Here is a 16,628-nt window from a genome sequence, read left to right as displayed (position 1 = left end):
ATATTTTGTTATTATTAGGATAGTTAATGACAGCCTGATGTTATTCTGGTATTCAATGTATTTCATACGAAATACAAAGGATAAAATATAAAGGAACAAAGGATAAAAAAACTTTTTTTATCTATATATACTCAATATTTGTATTTTTCTTGTGAGTGACCTTTTTTTCAGTTGAAGAATAATTTTAATAGGCCTGTCCAAATTTAAAATAGATAAATAAACAAAATTTTATAAAATGAACTTGATGTTGAAAAAAAAAATTTACTTCAGAAACTGAAGTAAAACTTAGCTGTAGCTGGTACCTCTAATGGTTACTACCATGGTGTCAGCTTTGGAAAATATCTTAAAATTCTTTCAGGCTGAGATTCTACTTTTCCTAACTTCTTATATCTCTGCCTATAAATAAGGTATGAATTAAAATTATTATAATATTCTCAGGCAGTCAAGAACTGTAGCACTTTAATACTTATATTATTTTAGTTTCATTCTTTGCTATTTTAGTAAAAGCTGTATATATTTTTTTATAACTCTCATCCTTTAACAAAGTACAGATCAGATAGATGCTCAGACTTTAAAGGTTGAAGATAATGAGATAACAATTTCTGACCAAAAGAAATACTATGACATCGATTAGCAGATCTGAATTGGCCTCCAGTTAGCATGGTGTTTGCTAAAACAGTAGTTAGATAAACAATGAATCTCTGATGAAGTTATTGAATGATGAAGAACCCACCCTTTAGGTAAACTTTACCAGAGATCTCACTGAAGAACCTTACATGACATCCATTTTTCATCGACCTTTACCTAACTAGTGATTTTATGCATTATGTCTCCATAAGCTCCAATGCTACAACTTAATATAAGTTAACTTGAATTAAAGCTACTTTATGTTATGTTATGTATGAATCTGCAGCCCTACTGGATAAATTGCTATATATTTTTATTTTCCTTTCTTATAGCAAAATTCTGCTGAATGAAATATATAAGTTTAACTAAATTAAGTAACAGTACAAAACTGTACATTTTATACTTTTATTACTATAATATTTTCTCAGTCATGTTATATTTTGCAGTTGCCATCATAAAATTTGCTTCTGATTGGTAATTTTTAATTTATAAGTCCCATTTCATTAAGATATAGACATAAAACTACAGTAATTACTGTATAAATCAGCTTAAAGGCTGAACGATTCCCCTATTAGCTGGTACAACAGATTTAGGTGATACTGGAAAGATGAATAAGCTAAAGATTAAATTTAGGAATTGTCGCATAGATTAAAAAAATATCTCCCTCTGTTATTTATTACCTGATAACTACAGATTGTTTTATTCATAAATTTGTTCTTATGTAGATTGTAATCGATATTTTTTTTTTCAATCAGTATTGAAATTAGATGAAAAATATTTGTCATTTGGAGAAGACAGTAAATTTCAATGGCCTGATCATTCCAATGCAACACAAATATCACAAGGAGTATTATCATTGAATATATAATAACGCAAAGATAAAATACTGAGAGTAAAAGTCACATTTACTATACATTTTTCCTTGGATCAATAAGATTAAATAAATGTGGGTTTAATAATTACTTTTTTGATGTGGTCACAACTGCTTGCTAGTGGACAACAAAGCAACTGACTTACAGTAGCAAGTACTGACATTTCTAATTGTAAACAAACGAATTGAAAAAATGTAGATTTTTTATAACTCTAGAACTCATTGAAAGTCATTTAAATCTATTTATTTATTTATGTTTAAACTCTTGCTTAAGTGTATTACATGAAGTGAAGTGAATGTAATATTTCATTTCATGTAATATACTTAAAAGAGCTGTAGAGTGGTACATATTTTTCTTTTAAACTACATAATTAGCTGTTTTCAGTTTCCATTGTGTTCTCTTCCATAGGGTTTGATCTTCCATTTTAACGAACTATGGACAGTAACAATTGCCGTCTTCCACATTTATTTTTTTATAAATAAAATATTCACTAACAGTACAATGATGAAACCTTAATGATTTATCTTGTTTCATCTTCAAATCATTTTAAAGTTTTCAGTGAATCCTATTACTGTGTAAAATTTTCTAAGACTTTTATAGTATACCATGGTTAGTATTCAAGTAAATACTGTAATTCTACCAGAACTATTGTATATTAATTCAGTTTAATTGTAAAATTAATATTAATTACTAGTGCTTATGTTTTAATGTGATAATTAAAGATAAATAACTTTTTTATTACTCATTTATTGCATTTATTCTCCAGTGGTTCCACATACCTTACTAGCACAGTTTATAAAGGAAGTGAACTGACTAATTACTCCCATATTCTTGGTATATGCTTCTCAGTTCAGTTGGTGGTGGTAGCACTGATGAGGATTTAATAAACTTTTAAACTATTATTACTATATAAAATGTTTGAAAATAATCATTTGTTAGGGACCTAGATAAAAATGCAATATGTAAAAACCTTAAAATTGTATTTAGCATAAGCTTACATGTTAATAATTCAGCATAACATATCACTTATTAATACATATTTCTATTAGACGCATCAGTCTTTTGGATAGGATTACACTTTCTTAACAATGTTTTATGCATGTTGGTGTTAAACTCCAGTGTGTTTAATATATTTTTGGATTGAGCTTCCAAAGTTATTCAGAATTTTTTTTCTCATTCTTGGATCGTAAATCTATGTATGAATTGCACCTTTGCTATTGAACTTTTTTTGGTCTCCTTATATTGCATATAATATTGCACCATATTCACTGTCTCCCAAAGATACAAGCAGTATATTATTGTTTTTCATTACCATTCATTAAGCTATTCACCATTAAATAAACATGTTGCTTAATAATTTTATTAAGGTTCTCAGTTATAATGTGTATCACATTATTATTTATCATTTATATCACTAACAAATGGTTATTTTCCAGTCTATACATGTATGTTGTGTATATATAAAATAATTAATGAAAATAATTTAGGTTAGTTGGTCACTGTAAAATATAAAAACTGTTTTTGTATTTCATATCAGTTTTTCTATTGGTCCATAAATCAGAAATTAAAAAAAAATATTAAAATTGACTTTCTCTAAAAACTTTATCCTGTTCAGTTTTAAAAGGTTCTGTATGATTTTTACATTTTTTGTATAACTGTCTGGTTACTAACACAAAAAAAATATTGCAAGAAAATTTGTTAATATTTTAACAAAAGCATGTGTAAATAGACATTACGCTGATCTGTTGATATTCCCTTTGTTATTGTTCCATGAGAATTTATTGGAAGTATTATGAACTTTGTAATTTTTTTTCTTAAAAAAATGTGTTTTGTAAATCTATTTTAAAATAATCATTTTGTATTAAATAAGTTTAATTTGTTACAAACACAACCAATGTAAAATATATCCTTTAATAGTAATTTTTACATCAGGACTTATATCAAATACTGAAATAAAGCTACCTAAGTAGCTTTTTAAGTAATCACCTCTTGAGTACTTAAAATTAACACCTCTAACATAGTTTGAATCACTGTATAATTTTTTTAGTTATTTATAAACATGAAAATTCTTAAAAAGTAAAAATATAAAGCCTGTTCAAGTGGATAAAAAATTATGAAAATTTTTTTCCTATTGATTGTATGAAACAAATTTTTAAGTGTAATTTGGGGTCTGTTGCTCATTAAAATCTTGGTGTTGGTTGTCCATACTGTGCATGTTTAAAATATAATGCTGATTTTTACTTCCACTTATGTTTATTTAATGTGATTTTTAGGTTCTTCAGTGATAAAAAACTATATATTTTAGAGATTCATGATTAGCTGTCATTGTGAACAGTATGTAACAATGTAGTATAGGATATGAATCTAAAGCAGAAAAAGTAGATGTTTCACATCTGTGTGAAATAAATTGACTAACAACTAGCTGCAAGTTTATTGTGTATAATAGTCATTAAATAATTTATAAATTTACAATATTCTTAATTTTCATATTTTTTTATTGAAGTACTTTCATGTACACACTATTTCATCAGAAAAGATAATAAATGATTTTAAAAAAAATAACTACAATTATATGATTGAAAAGTGGGAAGGAAAGTAGTGTTCTTAAATAGGAAATATAATAAAATAAAAATATATTATAACAAAAATGTTTAAAAGTATTTGATTGAAAGAACATTATTACTCATGTCATTTCATTAATAATGTATTACTGACAAAGAAGTTTGTACGACAAAAACACACTTTTACTGAGAAAAAAAAACACCATATAAGGTAAATTTCTAATTTAAAAAGAAATGTATTTATTATTTACTATAACTTATGATGTAATATATTTGTTATTTTGATCAATGTATTTGTACATTAAAATAGCATGTAAACTAAAAGTATTCACATTTTTACTGAGGTAAACAAATTATTATTCATTAAAAAAATTTATTATTTAAGGATTATGTAAATATAATGTAAAATATTATATTTTTTGTACAGGTTTGTGTGTATATATATATATATATTTTTTTTTCTATCAGTTTTTTAATTTTGTTTTTTTTATTTATTTTTTTATTGGTTTATTAATTTTTTTACCTATTGCCAGTTTGATTTTATCCTAATAAATTTTTTTGTTCTCTAGGCTTAACATTGTTACAGGATCGCCCATATAAATGCGATGCTTGTCCACGAACTTATTCAAGTATACAAAGTCTTTATCAACATAAGAGATTGGAATGTGGAAAAGAACCACAATTTCCATGTTATTTTTGTGGTTATAAATTTACACGTAAAGGAAATCTTCAGAGGCATATGAGTCGTAAACATCCACTTAGTTTTTTTGCTGCTGGTATTTTATGATTTTGTTAAATTTTAAATTATTTAAAATTTTAATTTATTTTAATCTGTCCCTCTGAGAAACTTGATATTAAATTAAAAATTTGATATTAACAAATGTTTTTTTCTCTAAATAAATAGAGATTTTTTTATTATTTATTTACAAGATTAAAGAGTACGTTTAAGCACATATTTCATACTGTTTCTAGTTTAAAACAAATTAATCAAAGCTGAATATATTGTGTAAACATTACTACCCAAAATAGCTTACTTATCCATTTTTTTTTTTTTTAATCAAAAAATCTCATCATAATAATTAAATAATTATTTAATTAATTTATTTGATTGAAAGTATTAAAATAATTAACTACTTTTTTGCATGATCTGTAATTTTATTTTGAAATTATTCCAAATTTAACTGATATATAAATGATCACAAATACTACTGAAATTATTTTAAAATTTTTAGATCGGTCAGTAAACATTCAAACAACTTACTAATGAAGTTAATAATACATTAGTACATTTAAAAAATTTGTACAATCTGACCATATACGAATCAAAATTTATCGTACAAATACAAGTAATATAAAATTTTATGTAATGAATTCATTATAAAATTAGACTTTTTTTAAAATTTTTTTCTTCCTTCAATTTTTTTCTCTCTTTTTACAAAATAATCAGAGAGTTATTGTAATGGCAAAGTTGTCACAGTTTTATGATTAACTGCTATTAATTTACAAGGATTAATTTAGATTTAACTAATTGTTCTAATTTCATAAAACTGAAAGCTTTTGTAGCTGTATCATCAGTTAGCTGAACGATTAAAATCTTAATTTTGGTAATTAGTTATGTTTGTCATGAAACCTTCATTTATAACCATGTATGATGGTTTATGTTATTTTTCTGTTATTGTTGTTCAGAGATCTGACCATTATGATTTGGAAAAAATGATTTGAGTTGACTTTTAAAAAAAGATATGTCAGTGGAAACAAGACTGGAGGAGACCCAGTAGATATAATCTTGGATAAGAAACTCTTTGGTGAGGTAAAAATATATTTATCACAAAATCTCTTATGTATAAAAATATAAATTAGCTTGAAAATAGACCAACAAATTTAAGTGAAATGTGGATGTATATGTTGCTTACAATCTCAAGCAAACTGTCAAAATTTGAAAAGGATGGTATGACCTTTGAAATTTCTAATTTCAGGAAATTAAAAATGGCCATACTATGGTTCAAAGAAGATTATGAGGATATCAACTTCTGTTGGGTAGTAATGTTTTTCTAGCAGATATATACATATTTTTACTGAAATTATTTTTTTTAAGATTCATATTCCTCTGTAATGTTAAATTATATTTAAATTCTATTAAATATGTGATGTGGTTTATTTAATATAATTTAAATATCAATATTATTTACTTTTAATTCTAAATAAAAATTTATGTCCAAAATTACAAAATAGATAAATTAAAAAATTCACCTAAATTATTTTTGAATATTTAAAAAAAATAAACAGCAGTTGTCATGAATACATCTGATATTGTGTGTACTTAACACACAATACAATGTAGTGATGAGGACCTAGTACATAATTGTAATGTTACTTACTACTGCAGTAATTAAATAATTATTTTGAAATTATTATGTTTCTCCATTACAATTATCTGTGACTTTTATTATTATTATTTTTTAAATGTTATTTTATTATAATTTTGTTTGGTATTGTATAATGAAACCAAATCTTGTTATACATTTTTATCTAGAAAGTTTATAAATTATTTTTGTTGATATTAAATATTAGATACTTAATATGTGTTATTTAGAATTTTTTTGTATAAAATGAAATATATTAATTTTTGTATTGAAAAACTGTTCATTTTTCTTTTTAGATATTTATTGAAAAAAGTGTTTGTTATTCTTTTAAGAATAGTTTTGAGTTGTAGGTTCTACAACTCAACTATATTATATGTCAGTCCTATATACACACATGGTAATTCTACTTAAACATGATATGTTGAAAACGCACCCTGGAAAATAAAAGATATAAAATAAATTGTCAATGTTAGAGATCAGTTTTAATATACTCATTGTTTCCATATGTCTATCTTCAGGATTAAAAAAAAAATGGATGTAGTTTCTCTTTGGTTAGGTTATTTGGTTGCTGCTAGTATTTAATGATCTATCTACGAATTACTAATGCTGATAAAATTTATGAATAAGTAACTGCTGAAGACAATGCCTTTTAAGATTTAGTAATGTAAGATTTTTTAGCTTAAATTTATTAGCTTCGTTTTTGTGTAAATAATATTTATTTATTTTTTTATGTAAGATACAGTTTGTTGTGGATTTTTTTTATTATATATATAAAATAAACTACTTGAGAATAATTGGGTCACTTCCCTGGCAGTTAGGATGAATGCCTTCTTGGAATTTTTGACGGCTGTAGAGTAAAAATATTATAGAAACATATATTTCTGGTGCTCCAAATTAAAAAACAAAATATGTACATGAAAATTTGCTAGTGTATTGTTACTATGTACGTTTAGTTTTCTAAACGTGCTTTAAAAAAAAAAGCAACTCAGAGAGTTATGAAAAAGTTGATTGAACCAATCTTATAAAGATCACAGTTTCTTTTAATAATGTCTATTAAGTACAGGCTTATCTTCAGTTTGTATTTAATGATCCATTCAGCAACAGAAGTTTGACACCCAGTTACAGTTGGCTTTTTACAGTAATAATCAAATACGGAAATATTTCAGATCCTGGATGAGAATTGAATCCAAGACCAACCCAGCATACTGACAGAACTGACAGCCAGCTTGGAAAGATATATAACTTCAATTTTTTTGACTCCTTTGACCATTTAAAATAATAAAATAGACAATAAGAAAAATAATTTTAAAGAAAATTCTCTTTTCTACAACTTTATTTTTCAAAATTTTAACATAATTTTTAATAAATTAATTTTAATTATTTTATAATTTTTACTGTTGTTTCAGTCTTTTTAAATGCATAGTTTCTTTAAAATGACTCATATCTCAAAACAAATGTTCTTAAGAAGGAATAATAAATTTCTTTTAAAAAATATCTGTTTATGTGAAAATTTTCAACCCAAAATACCACAAAACATAATATGATTAATCTAACATAAATATAGCAAAAAATAATTAGAATTATTTGTTTAATAAAAAATATAAAGTTTAAAATCAGTTTTAACTTATATCAGTTATTTTAATTACACTAGTTCCTTATTTCATTTGCATAACAGTTTCATAAATTTTTTTTTACCAGATGTGTAATTTTATATTTGGTGACTTTGTACACAATGTTTGACAGTGAAAAACTTTGAACCAATAAATTTGAACCAAATTTATTTGTATCTTTTACAGATAAGACCAGTTTTCCATATTCAAAATAATTTCAAATCATGATGTTCACTTCAGAGAAATAAGATCTAAAATTCTAGTTTATTTATTATAATTACCCCTGACAGCTTGCCAAAGATTGTAAATGAATTTGTTATCCTTAGTAGTTATTTATTTATTTATGAAATAACAGTAAGTTGATATTTAATTATCTACCTACTTTAAAAAAAAAAGTATTTTTGTACCCCATGTAACGTACCAAACTGATCAGGGTTTGAACCAGAACCTGATTCACTACATTTTCCTTTTGATTGTTGTTATTCTGTTACTCCTTAAGGGACAGATGTATTTGAATATGATTTGTGCTTTTGGATATTGAATAAAAGTATCCCAAATCCAAAAAGTACAGAAATGTGTCATTTTTACACTTGTCTCTGTTGATTGTGTACTATAACTGAATGTCAATAAATATAAGTAAATAATATTCCCTTCTAACTCTCTCTCTCTCTCTCACTCTCTCTCACTCACACACACATACATGTGTTTTCTATTTATATATTAATATTTATTTTTATTGCAAGTTCTTGTAATAATTTAAGTATAAATGTAATAATTTTTATTAGGCTGATACTTAATTTACTATTAATGTGGCATTAGTATAATTCTAAATTAATGCTTGCATTAATTTAGAATTTTGCATAGATTTCCAAAACGTAAGAAAAATTATCACATCTAATAATAAGTTACCGTATTTATTCGAGTACCCCCTGCACTTTTTTTCTTGGAATTGGAGAGAAAAAGTAAGGGTACGGGGCTTACTTGAAACATAGCCTTTAGCCAAGATAATTTATGTTAAGTAAACGTTTTCTTAGAAGTACCTAAATTCAATCACATAAATATAGTTACATTAGGCTTTTGTTTATCAATACCAGATGCCGCTTATACAGAATACATCCTTAATTATTAACATCATGTTCGTATTATCAATAGGAACAAAGTTACAGAATTTTTATAAAACTGATTCATTCTGTATAGGCTGCATCCGGTTCTAATGACACTACAGTTACAGTATCAGTTACCCATCGTCATCTTGTCTATTCGCTGTAATCATTGTACTGTTTCTATATGTGGATGGTTATGTGCATTTTATCTGTTAAGTTTTATCTTGTAAAGTTTAATACGATGATTTATTTTAATTACGGCATTAAAATGAGTACAAAAGGACAGCATCTATGATCTTTTACAGTAAATGAAAAACTGCGCGTTATAGAAGAGGCTGAAAAAATTGGAAATCAGGCGGCAGGAAGAAAATTTGACATAGATGAAAGCTGCATTGGAGACTGGTGTAAGAAGAAACAACTTCTGATGAAAGGTACTAGTAATAAAAGGGCTTTTCGTGGCTTAAAACCAAAATACACAGACATAGAAAAAAATTGTATGACTTTGTTATGGAAAAAAGGAGATGCGGTTATGCTGTCATGACAGAAATGTGTCAATCATATGCTCGTGAAATCGCTAAATCATTGAATAAAGTTGATTTTAAAGCAAGCCGTGGATGGATAACACAATTTTTTGCATGAAATGATTTGTCAATAAGACGAAAGACAAACGACTTCTAGATGCTTATGAACAAAAAATATTACATATTCACAAATACATAATAAATCTTAGAAAAGATAAAGGCTATTTGCCTTCTCAAATAGGAAATGCTGATCAAACCCCCGTATATTTTGAAATGCCATTTGACAACCATAAACAAAAAAGGTGAAAAAAAGTGTTATGATTCGCACTGGTGGTAATGAAAAACAAAGGGGTAGTGTTATGCTTTGCATTACTTCTGATGGATCAAAATTACCTTCGTACATTGTTTTTAAAAGAAAAACTTTTCCTACCGTACAGGTAAATGGAATTATTATCAGAGCGCAGGCCAGGTTGGATGGACGAAACCTTAACTTTAGATTGGATCAGGTGTGTATGGCAAAAACGATCAGGAGATTTACTTAATAAAAAAATACCGGTATGCTAGTAATGGATAGTTATCGGCATACGACTGATAAAGTGAAAGACATTTTAAAAAAGGGTATGACAGACCAAATAATAATTCCAGGCGGATTGACATCTCTATTGCAACCACTAGATGTCTGCATTAATAAACCGTTCAAATCTGCATTAAAACAACTGTACAGTAAATGGACGGCTGATGAAAATTTCTTTCTCACGCCTACAGGAAGAATCAAATGCCCAGATTTTAACCAGATTTGTGTTTGGATAAAAGATGATTAGGAAGGTATTTCTACGGAATTAGTAAGGAAAAGTTTAAAAAAATGCGGAATATCTAATGAACTTGATGGTAGTGAAGATCATCTTTGGCAGAGCGACGTGGAGACTACTGGTAACTCTTCTACACACATTGACAGTGACAGTGACAGTGATTAATTAAAAATAAATCCGATATTAAAAAGTGTATTGAAATTATCCTTTTCAACATGATTCTTTCTTTTCGTTTTACTGGCCTACTGATTCTGAACTAAACTGATACTTATGGTAATTAATTATTAATGTAATATTAATATTGTAATTTAAATTAACAACTTAAATGCTTTACTTTCTGAATATTTTCGTATTTACATATTTTTTTATCATATCTGTTGCACTTTAAAATACTGGTATATACTTGATTTTTTTTTTTATTTTCGGTCCGGAATATCGAGGTGCAGGACTTATTCTGGGGCAGGGGTTACTCAAATAAATACGATATTTTTATTTTAAAACTTGCATCACATTTAATTCAATTACACTTTCTCTGGTCTTACAAATGTCAGATCAATGTTGGCTGAAGAAACTGTGAAATACTGCCATTAATTAAAGTCGAAGAGCATATGATATTATGACTTCTGAAACTCTTTGATACCAACAACTAAATTCATTTCTGCTTGAACCTTTAATACTGGTATTTTTTTTTTTTTTTTTTTTTGTCTTCAGTCATTTGACTGGTTTGATGCAGCTCTCCAAGATTCCCTATCTAGTGCTAGTCGTTTCATTTCAGTATACCCTCTACATCCTACATCCCTAACAATTTGTTTTACATATTCCAAACGTGGCCTGCCAACACAATTTTTCCCTTCTACCTGTCCTTCCAAAATTAAAGCGACTATTCCAGGATGCCTTAGTATGTGGCCTATAAGTCTGTCTCTTCTTTTAACTATATTTTTCCAAATGCTTCTTTCTTCATCTATTTGCCGCAATACCTACTCATTTGTCACTTTATCCACCCATCTGATTTTTAACATTCTCCTATAGCACCACATTTCAAAAGCTTCTAACCTTTTCTTCTCAGATACTCCGATTGTCCAAGTTTCACTTCCATATAAAGCGACACTCCAAACATACACTTTCAAAAATCTTTTCCTGACATTTAAATTAATTTTTGATGTAAACAACTTATATTTCTTACTGAAGGCTCGTTTAGCTTGTGCTATTCGGCATTTTATATCGCTCCTGCTTCGTCCATCTTTAGTAATTCTACTTCCCAAATAACAAAATTCTTCTACTTCCATAATCTTTTCTCCTCCTATTTTCACATTCAGTGGTCCATCTTTGTTATTTCTACTACATTTCATTACTTTTGTTTTGTTCTTGTTTATTTTCATGCGATAGTTCTTGCGTAGGACTTCATCTATGCCGTTCATTGTTTCTTCTAAATCCTTTTTATTCTCGGCTAGAATTACTATATCATCAGCAAATCGTAGCATCTTTATCTTTTCACCTTGTACTGTTACTCCGAATCTAAATTGTTCTTTAACATCATTAACTGCTAGTTCCATGTAAAGATTAAAAAGTAATGGAGATAGGGAACATCCTTGTCGGACTCCCTTTCTTATTATGGCTTCTTTCTTATGTTCTTCAATTGCTACTGTTGCTGTTTGGTTCCTGTACATGTTAGCAATTGTTCTTCTATCTCTGTATTTGAACCCTAATTTTTTTAAAATGCTGAACATTTTATTCCAGTCTACGTTATCGAATGCCTTTTCTAGGTCTATAAACGCCAAGTATGTTGGTTTGTTTTTCTTTAATCTTCCTTCTACTATTAATCTGAGGACTAAAATTGCTTCCCTTGTCCCTATACTTTTCCTGAAACCAAATTGGTCTTCTCCTAACACTTCCTCCACTCTCCTCTCAATTCTTCTGTATAGAATTCTAGTTAAGATTTTTGATGCATGACTAGTTAAACTAATTGTTCTGTATTCTTCACATTTATCTGCCCCTGATTTCTTTGGTATCATTACTATAACATTTTTTTTGAAGTCTGACGGAAATTCCCCTTTTTCATAAATATTACACACCAGTTTGTATAATCTATCAATCGCCTCCTCCCCTGCACTGCGCAGTAATTCTACAGGTATTCCGTCTATTCCAGGAGCCTTTCTGCCATTTAAATCTTTTAATGCTCTCTTAAATTCAGATCTCAGTATTGTTTCTCCCATTTCATCCTCCTCAACTTCCTCTTCTTCCTCTATAAAACCATTTTCTAATTCATTTCCTCCGTATAACTCTTCAATATATTCCACCCATCTATCGACTTTACCTTTCGTATTATATATAGGTGTACCATCTTTGTTTAACACATTATTAGATTTTAATTTATGTACCCCAAAATTTTCCTTAACTTTCCTGTATGCTCCGTCTATTTTACCAATGTTCATTTCTCTTTCCACTTCTGAACACTTTTCTTTAATCCACTCTTCTTTCGCCAGTTTGCACTTCCTGTTTATAGCATTTCTTAATTGCCGATAGTTCCTTTTACTTTCTTCATCACTAGCATTCTTATATTTTCTACGTTCATCCATCAGCTGCAATATATCGTCTGAAACCCAAGGTTTTCTACCAGTTCTCTTTATTCCGCCTAAGTTTGCTTCTGCTGATTTAAGAATTTCCTTTTTAACATTCTCCCATTCTTCTTCTACATTTTCTACCTTATCTTTTTTACTCAGACCTCTTGCGATGTCCTCCTCAAAAATCTTCTTTACCTCCTCTTCTTCAAGCTTCTCTAAATTCCACCGATTCATCTGACACCTTTTCTTCAGGTTTTTAAACCCCAATCTACATTTCATTATCACCAAATTATGGTCGCTATCAATGTCTGCTCCAGGGTAAGTTTTGCAGTCCACGAGTTGATTTCTAAATCTTTGCTTAACCATGACATAATCTATCTGATACCTTGCAGTATCGCCTGGCTTTTTCCAAGTGTATATTCTTCTATTATGATTTTTAAATTGGGTGTTGGCAATTACTAAATTATACTTCGTGCAAAACTCTATAAGTCGGTCCCCTCTTTCATTCCTTTTGCCCAGCCCGTATTCACCCACTATATTTCCTTCCTTGCCTTTTCCAATGCTTGCATTCCAATCTCCAACTATTATTAAATTTTCATCTCCTTTTACGTGTTTAATTGCTTCATCAATCTCTTCGTATACACATTCTATCTCATCATCATCATGGGCGCTTGTAGGCATATAGACGTTAACAATCGTTGTCGGTTTAGGTTTTGAATTTATCCTTATTACAATGACTCTATCGCTATGCGTCTTGAAATACTCCACTCTCCTCCCTATTTTCTTGTTCATCACGAAACCTACTCCTGCCTGCCCATTATTTGACGCTGAGTTAATTACTCTAAAGTCACCCGACCAAAAGTCGCCTTCCTCTTCCCACCGAACCTCACTAATTCCTACTATATCCACGTTTACTCTATCCATTTCCCTTTTTAAATTCTCTAGCCTACCAACCTTTTTTAAGCTTCTAACATTCCACGCTCCGACTCGTAGAATGTTATTTTTTACTTTTCTGGTGACCCCTTCCTTAGTAGTCCCCACCCGGAGATCCGAACGGGGGACTATTTTACCTCCGGAATATTTTACCAAGGAAGGCGCCTCCATTATTGCTTTTGAAAATGCAGAGAGCCACATTTTCTTGGAAAAAAAAAACAGCTGTAGTTTTCCATTGCTTTCAGCTGCGCAGTACTCAGAGGACTGAGTGATGTTGATATGGCCGTTTAAGTCATTGTGACTCACGCCCCTAACAACTACTGAAAGAGCTGCTGCCCTCTTTCAGGAATCATTCCTTAGTCTGGCTCTCAACAGATACCTCTCCGATATGGTTGCACCTTCGGTCCAGCTACTCTGTATCCCTGAGCACTCAAGCCCCCTCACCAACGGCAAGGTCTCATGATTCATAGAGGAGGATACTGGTATTATGACACCTAAAAATGTGCCTGCAATTATTAAATAATGAAATATTGTAAAAGTTTATTTGTTTTAAATTTAGTTTTTAAAACTAAATTTTAATAACCTAGGGGGTAACTTAACCATGAAAAAATGTTTTGTGTACATTTACATTGTATATCAGACCATTTGAATCTAATTTAATTTAATCATGTTACCAATACATTCTATAAATATTTATTACTCAGGCTCCCCTTTTTACATTTAATATAAAATTAAAAAATAAGAGAACTGTTTACAAAAATGTAAGATTGAATAAATCTGTTATTAGTTATGATTTTTGAATAGTTGGTATTAGTAAGTAAAGGGAAAATAATAAAAGTAAACATGGATATAAAAAATAAACAAATAAAACTGTAAAGAAATATATAACAGAACACTACAAAAATAGTAGTAGTTTACTAAAAACTACTATTTAAAAAAAAAAGTTTTTATTTTAAATGTGTGGAATAAGGCAGATAGTATGTTTAGACTGTACTTAAGCTTAGTTCTCACTTTTCTCGCAAAGCAACATTTTACAACTTTTTTTATTTTTATAACTTCAGGTAAGAACTGAATCTATCGCACATTCGTTTTTTACCTAATGTTTTAAATGTATCATACTTTGTTTTTTTGCATTATTAATTTCTGTGTTAATAGTAATTTACATTAATTTATTTAATAATTTTCTTCAAATATTTACTTTTTCTCATTTTACTAAATCTACTGATAATGCTGGTAGTTTAACAATCAAAATATCCAGATTTTTATTTTTTATAAACAGTTCTTTAGTATTTTGTTTCATTTCAATAACAATTTGCCATAACTCTATCTTTATACATTTAATAGATTTTGTAATGATGTAATTAAGCATTATCATTTATAAAATTTTTTTTAGTTAGCTTACCCATAATAAGCTATCAGAATTAACAAAATTTTATGTCAACATAACTTCAACTAGTCAAAAATATAAATTGCCAAATCAGATAATGAAGTTTTTGTCACATTTATTTTTTATTTGTTTACATGATAACAGGCTGACATCCAATTACTGCTTTGTTTTCTTTTTTCAGTTGTATATATAAAAAATGATTTTTATTATGTGGAAAGGCTAAGCCTGTCAAGAGTTTAAACCAGAACCTTCTAGAAAATTGTTTCTTTATTTAATTTTCAATTTTGACTTATATAATTTGTAGATTTAAGGTAAAATATTTATTTATGCTTTTCATTGTTTATTTTAAAAAATTCTTTACTTAGTTTTAATCAAAGGTTAACAGGATTCATTTTTTAATATTTTTTTCAATTTAAGTAGGTATTAAATGACTACAGATAAGTGAATAAATTTTAATTATTAAAATAATTTTTACTGTCTTGGCAACATTAGTTAAAAAATATATTTTATTTCTTTACCTAACAGTATTTAATATCACATATATATTTGCCATATTAATTTAATTGTATTTAATACTTTTATCTAGCTTTTTGTAGTTCCTTAACAAAATAATTTCAGACTATTTTTATTTATTTTTTTAAATATGTATACTTTATCGGATATCAGTAAGTATTTTTGAACTTAATCCTCTGACAAATTCATGAATATAATTTCTGTTTGAAATTAATTGAATTCGGTTCTTTTTTTGCAGTATTGCTGCTTCGATTACAACCTACATCACCTTCTGCTGAACGAAAATATATATGCGAATCATGTCCTCGTGCTTATTTGAATTATGAAAGTTTGGTCAGACATAAACGTCTTGAATGTGGAAAAGAACCACAATTTCCATGTAAATTCTGTGGTTATAGAGCTACTCAGAAAACAAATCTTAAAAGACATGTTATTTTTAAACATCCTAATATAGTACCTAGCGTTTCACTTGAATAACATAGTTTTGGTTTAATTATTTATTTTTGTTAACAGTTTTGTTTGAAATTAATTTAACTAAGTAATATATAATTTAATAATGATGAAAGTTTGTGTTTTTAACTATCTGAAATTTTTTTTTTTTGTTTATAATTTGTTGCATATGTAATTTTGTGCTCTGACTGTTAGATGTGTTGATGTACAGTTTTACTGATTTACATTTTAAAAATTGTAAAAAATTTTTTTGTGAAAGAATTTCAAAAATAAATTAATAAATATGTTTTGTTCAGTGTTCTCATTTTCAACCATAAA

The 16,628-nt window shown here is 27.9% G+C and overlaps 1 protein-coding gene across 1 annotated transcript in view; it reads left to right on the top strand.

The window, feature by feature from the left end:
• Positions 1-16,337, top strand: part of LOC142326880 (zinc finger E-box-binding homeobox 2-like) — a 30,251-nt gene extending 13,914 nt beyond the window's left edge. The window contains exons 3-4 of the mRNA XM_075369613.1: positions 4,630-4,836; positions 16,099-16,337. Of these exons, the coding sequence (XP_075225728.1) occupies positions 4,630-4,836; positions 16,099-16,337 (446 nt within the window). The remainder of the gene's footprint in view (positions 1-4,629; positions 4,837-16,098) is intronic.
• Positions 16,338-16,628: the final 291 nt, after the last annotated feature.

Source organism: Lycorma delicatula, chromosome 6, assembly GCF_047948215.1.
Source record: "Lycorma delicatula isolate Av1 chromosome 6, ASM4794821v1, whole genome shotgun sequence".
Taxonomy (NCBI): Eukaryota; Metazoa; Arthropoda; class Insecta; order Hemiptera; family Fulgoridae; genus Lycorma; species Lycorma delicatula.
The sequence above is the reverse complement of the archived record's forward strand: the minus strand, read 5'-3'. Positions and strand labels throughout refer to the sequence as shown.